The sequence below is a fragment of the Lampetra planeri genome, chromosome 24 (assembly GCF_965212315.1).
Source record: "Lampetra planeri chromosome 24, kcLamPlan1.2.h2, whole genome shotgun sequence".
NCBI lineage: Eukaryota > Metazoa > Chordata > Hyperoartia > Petromyzontiformes > Petromyzontidae > Lampetra > Lampetra planeri.
This window is the reverse complement of record NC_136130.1, coordinates 12,550,581-12,557,623: the sequence shown is the minus strand read 5'-3', so window position 1 is coordinate 12,557,623 and position 7,043 is coordinate 12,550,581. Positions and strand designations below refer to the sequence as shown.

General features: G+C 53.2%; 1 protein-coding gene across 1 annotated transcript; it reads left to right on the top strand.

Moving 5' to 3' along the window:
- Positions 1-1,179: 1,179 nt before the first annotated feature.
- Positions 1,180-6,574, top strand: LOC144726820 (transcription termination factor 4, mitochondrial-like). Its single transcript, XM_078605756.1, has 6 exons — positions 1,180-1,245; positions 2,450-2,657; positions 3,500-3,813; positions 4,612-4,765; positions 5,096-5,280; positions 5,532-6,574. The coding sequence occupies exons 2-6, from the start codon at positions 2,462-2,464 to the stop codon at positions 5,985-5,987; spliced, it is 1,305 nt and encodes a 434-aa protein (XP_078461882.1). The 5' UTR covers positions 1,180-1,245; positions 2,450-2,461; the 3' UTR covers positions 5,988-6,574.
- Positions 6,575-7,043: the final 469 nt, after the last annotated feature.

The following is a 7,043-nucleotide window of genomic DNA, read 5'->3' as shown; positions in this document are numbered from 1 at the left end:
AATAAGCAATACCCGGCTCCTTCACCGTCCCTGAATGTCCCTCCACGCAACAAATGTGTTTACGCAGTGGGCAGTGGTCCACAACTTCAATCGGACCCCCTCGGCCATGGCCCAGAGTTTAAGTCGTACAGATATATTTATATGGCTAATAAGAGTTCATAATTTGATAACCCCATAATTTAAAATTGTCATGACATAATTCACTGTCATTGGCCACACAATAACATTGTAACCCAATAAAGTTATCAACCTCAGCTGTGAAATGTTGGATCTGAGCCCATGAAGTATTGGTCACCTGCATCTCAGTGTCGTCAAGGACGACGCTCACGGGGGCGGTGTGGGCGCAGCGAGATGATGAGCACAGACATTTGAGAACAAATGCAAATAGCAGGAGCCCATTGTTCACGTCAATTTTGTTTTACCAGCTGGAAATTCAAGAGACTAACGATGGAATGGCAAACAATTGAACGTGCCCCGCTCGGGAGCGTGCGGGTGCGATGTGGATCACGACATTTGAAACGTGCCTTGGTTTCACCAGACTGGATTGTGTGAGGAGCTCACTGATCCTACAAAGTTCTGGGCACAGTCCCATCAGTAAGCTCTTCCGGTAGCCGAGGCAACGCTGGGTCATGTAGCTCGCATGGCCAAGCAGCTTCTGTTTGGCCCTTCGTCTCCATCAACCCAGCGAGCATTAACGTGGCCTCGAGATGCACCTCGCCTGGCACAAGCTCCATGGTGACGTCACCATCACCACGTGGTTAATGACGGGACAGCTTGGGGGAAGGACGCCATCCAGCAGTGGATAGGTCGTGGCTGATGCACTGTGAGTAATTCCTGCAGTCACGAAAGCTCCAAATTAGGTATGACACTGTGAGGGGGGTTGAAGGTTGGTAGGGGGGGTAGGGGAGGGGCAAGGGGGAGTAGGGAGGGGGTAGGGGAGGGGTAGTGGGAGGGGCAAGGGGGAGTAGGGAGGGGGTAGGGGAGGGGTAGTGGGAGGGGCAAGGGGGAGTAGGGAGGGGGTAGGGGAGGGGTAGTGGGAGGGGCAAGGGGGAGTAGGGAGGGGGTAGGGGAGGGGTAGTGGGAGGGGCAAGGGGGAGTAGGGAGGGGGTAGGGGAGGGAGCCTCCTGCGAGGGGCGGGGCGGCAGCGATCCCTGCCAGCAGCGAGGGGCGGGGCCGTGAGTGGCGAGCAGAGCGGCGCGAGGTCACGGGGTCACCGCGTCACGTGCGTACAGTGCGGCAGCGTGGGTGAGTGGGCACTGTACGCGGAAGTGCAGCAGTGGAGCGAACACTGCTGCTGCTGCACTGCGCCTTGAGAGCTTGGCCTCGTCACGGGAACGGGGAATTGTCACCACGGCGCTTGAGCGCTGCGGTTAGCGCCGCACTCCGCTCCGAACCCAGCGACCCGAGTTTGATTCCCGCTTCACAGCCAACATCGATGACGGGAATCTGAACCCATTCTGGGCCTTTCCTAGGTCGACTCGGCCTTCAACGAGTACCTGGCGCGCCGGTGTGTAAACATCACCACTGGGTAGACAAAGGCATCTGGGAGTGGTGTTGATTACCCACCCCCTCGTGTACCGTGGCGGCCTTCAGAGGCGCTCGCTAACAGCACTTGCCCCACCAGCCTGTGAGGGCCACAGTGTGTCTCTGTGACAGTACGTGTCCATGCGCGTGTGTGTCATTGTGCATGAGTACAGTGCGTGTGTCTCACTGTGTGTGTGTCTCGCTGTGTGTGTGTCTCGCTGTGTGTGTGTCTCGCTGTGTGTCTCGCTGTGTGTCTCGCTGTGTGTCTCGCTGTGTGTCTCGCTGTGTGTCTCGCTGTGTGTCTCGCTGTGTGTCTCGCTGTGTGTCTCGCTGTGTGTCTCGCTGTGTGTCTCGCTGTGTGTCTCGCTGTGTGTCTCGCTGTGTGTCTCGCTGTGTGTCTCGCTGTGTGTGTGTCTGCTGTGTGTGTCTCGCTGTGTGTGTCTCGCTGTGTGTGTGTCTGCTGTGTGTGTGTGTGTCTCGCTGTGTGTGTGTCTCGCTGTGTGTGTGTCTCGCTGTGTGTGTGTCTCGCTGTGTGTGTGTCTCGCTGTGTGTGTGTCTCGCTGTGTGTGTGTCTCGCTGTGTGTGTGTCTCGCTGTGTGTGTGTCTCGCTGTGTGTGTGTCTCGCTGTGTGTGTGTCTCGCTGTGTGTGTGTCTCGCTGTGTGTGTGTCTCGCTGTGTGTGTGTCTCGCTGTGTGTGTGTCTCGCTGTGTGTGTGTCTCGCTGTGTGTGTGTCTCGCTGTGTGTGTGTCTCGCTGTGTGTGTGTCTCGCTGTGTGTGTGTCTCGCTGTGTGTGTGTCTCGCTGTGTGTGTGTCGCTGTGTGTGTGTGTCTCGCTGTGTGTGTGTGTCTCGCTGTGTGTGTGTGTCTCGCTGTGTGTGTGTGTCTCACTGTGTCTCGCTGTGTGTGTCTCACCGTGTGTGAGACAGGGCGGCTCGACGATGTGGAGCTATCGCGGTCTCTCGGCTGTGGCGCCGTGCCGGTGCCGGTGGTGGGGCCTCCTCGCCCCTAGCCGGGTGGCACCGGCCCGGGGCGAGCGGGCGAGCACCACCACCGACACCACCACCACCGACACCGCCCGCACGGCGCGACGCCCCGGCCAGCCCGCCAGACGGGACAAGGCCCGCGCTGCCAAAGGTCACAACGCCGGGGGGGCCGTGCGCTCGTTCATTCATTTCGTGTCCGTCGCAACAAGTTATTCCGCTGCTCGGTGCGGTACCATGGGTGTGTGTGTGTTAGAATTGGGATTTGAATGAGATTCGTATTTACTACGAAACGAATTATTTGTAGTTATTTAGGCGGAGCTACTATTGTTTTCTACAATACATAAAAATTAGGGAATGGGCTAAACAATCTGTTGACAATGGTCTACCCCTTCTATTAGTATGTGATAGGGTCTGTGAATGGCAGCATTGCTATGGCTTCTGTACTGCCTGTCATGGATGTGGAGGGATTTTACTAAACGATAAACTATTTTAATTTTACCAGGTAAGGCGCACGGAGCAATACAGCTCTTTTTCAGAAGCGATCTGGCCACAAAGGATAGCTCAACGAAGTGGCTTATGGGTCAGTTTATAGCAGCCAAATACACTAAACGCATGTTTTTAAATATTCGCCAGAAGTTCTGTAACTTTCTGAATGGTAACATTCAGAACACTGAAAATGTAATATAAGAATTGATCATTCCCGCATTATTTATGCAGATTTTTGTTGTACATTCTGTAATAATTTGCCGACACATGAGAGCAGTCTGCTGCCGTACTGCGCATGCACGACCCATGGAGAAGGGGAGGTGCAGGGTGGGGGCTGGATCGACCACTGAATGGCACGGTTGGAGCAGAGGTCATCCGTCCTAGCTTGCGAACAGTCAGGTTCTCTCCTGTAATTAAAACAATATTGCGGCACACCGGTTGCAAAGCGTGACATTACAACACTCAAGCTGCCCATTTAAGCACTGAACAATGTTGCAAATTTCACAGCCGTGCCTGCCGGTGAAGAGGTGGCAAGAGGGGAAGGCGGGGGCTCGGTGGGAGACAGCGGTGGCAATGGGGAGTGGAGCACCGAGGAGGAGGAGCAGCCGCCGGGCGAGTTTGTTGCCAGCGTCGCCCAGGAGGCGGCCACACACGCCGCGAGGCGGGGCTGGCCCTCGGCTGCCGCGGCCTCCGCTGCCGTGGAGACGGCTGCGCAGGGCCTCCTGGACCTGGGATTCTCGCAGCGTCAAGTCCGCTGTCTGGTGCGGAGCAGCCCTGCCGCGATGCTGCCCTCCGCACCACACGCTCAAGCTGGCGCACCGGTGCGTGACTCTGGGCCGTGCTCTCCCTCGACATGCTCAGGCGCCCAATCCTTTACTGTGCATTGAACAAACACGCTGCCTATTGCCCCAGGAAACACGAAGACTCAACTAGGAGCATTGTAATGTTTGCCATGCAGAAGGGAACTGGAATACCCGGAGAAAACCGGTGCATATGAGGGGATAACAATCAGCACCGTCATCTCTTGGCCACTCCTCAGCCCCACACCTCCAACACCTGGCAGGTCTTGCCGGTCACTCGTCAAAGCACAAACTAGGCCCATCATGCTTGGCTTAAAATCATTGAAAAGCTCGAGTGCATTCGAGAGGATTTGGCCATTAACTCTGATCACATAAGACAGATGAGTGACTTCATCAGGGATTGTATCGACAAGAAACGCTTGTGTGTGACTTCATCGCCTTCAAGGATTAGGCCGGCGAGGATCTCTGAGGATTCCCGTCAGCTGATTTGGCAATGGGCATTGTGTTTTTGTTTCTGCATTTGTCTTCTACAAGAGACTGAGTTGTATTTACTTACTGAGCAAAACCAAAAATTAAATAATTTAGTGAATGTGTCGACCTCAATTAAGCAGCATTACCACACTGCACAAACATCTGTTTGGTTTTAACAATGATGAAGAAATGGGCCTTTACCAGCTCTGAGCAGCCTATCTCCAGCTCCATTGTATCGAGGTGAACTCCTACTTGACTGGAGCAGTTTCGTAATAATTCCCGGGCTTGGGTTTGGCTGCGGATGCTCGTTTGAAGCTGCCGTTCGCTGCTGCTCTGTTTGTGTCTCAGGCCGTGGTCTCGTCGCTGCGGGCACTGCTGGCACTGGGCCTCAGCCGGGCGACGTGCACGAGGGCCGTGACGCAGCAGCCTCAGCTCGCGCTTACGGACGCGCTCGTCATCCAGGGCAGGGGGCGGGCCCTGAGGCGGCACGGCCTCGGAGAAGGTAGTGGCACGGCACGCTGGCTCCACACGTTCCCATGGCACCAGCCTGGCTCTCGCCAACGGCTCCTCACCAGCAGTTATAGTTTGCGTTGACCAGTAGAGCAGCTAAAGCAGCCAAAGTGGGTTTCTGCTGCAATTAATAACTGGTGGCAGTGTTCATTAACTTGTGGCAGTGTAAATTAATTTGAGCGGTCAGGCTGGGCTTGTGCTGGTGATACCTACAAAATGTTTTTTTTCAGGTGACACCATCACTGGATGCCATGTAATGTCGCCCGCAGCAAGTTCTAATGCGGGAGAGTCACGCATGGGCTGTGTGCGCGTGGTGCTCCAGGCTGGCTGGAGCATGCTGTCGCCTCCACCCCGGAGCTGCTTGCGCAGACTGAGCGAGGCATTTCTGAGCGCATAAACACGCTGCGCTCCGACTGCCTCTTCAACGGAAAGCAGAGTCAGGAGATCGCTCGCATGACCCCGCGCGCCCTGCTGCACACGCCCTACCACTTGCAGTTTACCTTCCAGGTATCGCCACACTCGCTACTGCACATGCCTTACCAATCACAGTAAAATTGTGCACTGCCAGAAGTCCGTGTGACTGATGGGACGAGAAAACAATTGTTTACTTTAGTACATGGAGGGACAGCTGTGTAAAGAAGCATATTGTCTGCTAGTTCATGACTGTAAGCATAGATTGGCCACAAAGCGTCCTTATTCAGGCAATATTCAGGCAATGAACAAGACTGAACGCTAACGAGCGTCGTGTTGTCTCGCAGTACGCCTATTTCCGCATGGGCATGTCGCACGCCGAGATGGTGACCACGCGGATTTTTGGTGCGGATCAGCGCCGCGTCCGGACCCGCCACCAGTTCCTGGAGCGGCGCGGCCTGTTCAGCGTGGAGCGGTCGGGCCCACACGCGACGCCAGATCCTCGCGGCCCATCCCAGCCTGGACTCGGCTCGTCGCAGAATCCCAAAGCCGCGCATATCATCCGCCTCCCCGATGGCGTTTTTCTCACGAAGCTTGCCAACGGGGCTTCCAAAGAGGAACTGGACGTGTTTAGCCGCCTGCTTGCCCGGGAAGAGTTGGAAGAAGAGTTGCAGGAGGGAGAAGATTCTGAAAATGAGCTTGAGGTAGAGGAGGAGGAGGTGGAGGAGGCGATGGAGACGATGGATAATTCAGGGTCGGACAGTGAAGAGGAGAGTGACAGAAGAACGAGAAGAAAGCCATGATTTGACATGGAGCAAGAGGTGCAATGCTTTTTTTTTTCATGTTGATGATAAAAGTGTCCCCATCATAGGAATGTGGAATGTCTACCACTGGCTCAGGATTGTAAATAGGAGATGAGCACCACCTCAATTCTCATTTGCGCAGGAAATCACTTAGATTTTGACTCGTACAAAAAATGGTGATCTGAATACACTTCTCAGTCACAACTCACATCAGTGGTCGGTGACAACCAGTCCCCATTTTATCAACCCACACTGTCCTGCACAGTGAAGTATGGCCAAACACTCCCTTCAACCAGCAGTGTGGGGTAGTCTCCGATAAATAACTTTAACATTTTATAAATCACTTAGAATGCAGTTAAATGTTAAATTAATCGTTGATCACTACCATGAATCTCATTCAGTGGCGCGGTGCTGTTGGTGGAGTGTTTTTCTCACCGGAAGGTTCGTGAATTTGAATTCTGGTCGACGTGTCCCGGTGGGGGTGGGCCCCCACTGTGCAGCTCTAAATGTGTTCCCAAATAAAATCTATGTGGCTGTACCTTGGTGGGTTTGAACAATATTAAATGAACACCTAGGTTTATGTTTAATGATTATTTATGCTCTGAATCTATATTTTTTGTCCCATCTGGTCAGCACATGAAAGTTTTATAGCCAAGCATTTTGCAGTGGGCTCCATAAGTTTTTCCTCTGTGGCAAAATCAGATGTATACGACTGTATTTTTATTACTCTTTGGCTCTTTTAGGTGAAGTCACGGAGGTAGAAAACGAATAGATCACGACGTTTCGATCGCAACACAAGCAATTGTCATCAGGTGGGACAACCACAGCAAGAACAGCAAGAACTGCTGTGGCTGTCCCACCTGATGATGATTGCTTGTGTTGCGATCGAAACGTCGTGATCTATTATTTTTCTACCTCCGTGACTTTACCGAAAGAACCAAAAAGTTTCAAATCAAGATTGTAATTTTATTCCAAATTCTTGCATAGTATGTAATGCCAGAATATAGATTTAGAGCTAAATAAAGACAATTGCAGTTGTATGATAAACTATATTAC

Coding starts and splice junctions, on each gene's coding strand:
- LOC144726820 (XM_078605756.1), top strand. CDS start 2,462: ATGTGGAGCTATCGCGGTCTCTCGGCTGTGGCGCCGTGCCGGTGCCGG. Junction 2,658..3,499: donor CAAGGCCCGCGCTGCCAAAG/GTCACAACGCCG, acceptor CAAATTTCACAG/CCGTGCCTGCCGGTGAAGAG. Junction 4,766..5,095: donor GCGGCACGGCCTCGGAGAAG/GTAGTGGCACGG, acceptor GTGGTGCTCCAG/GCTGGCTGGAGCATGCTGTC.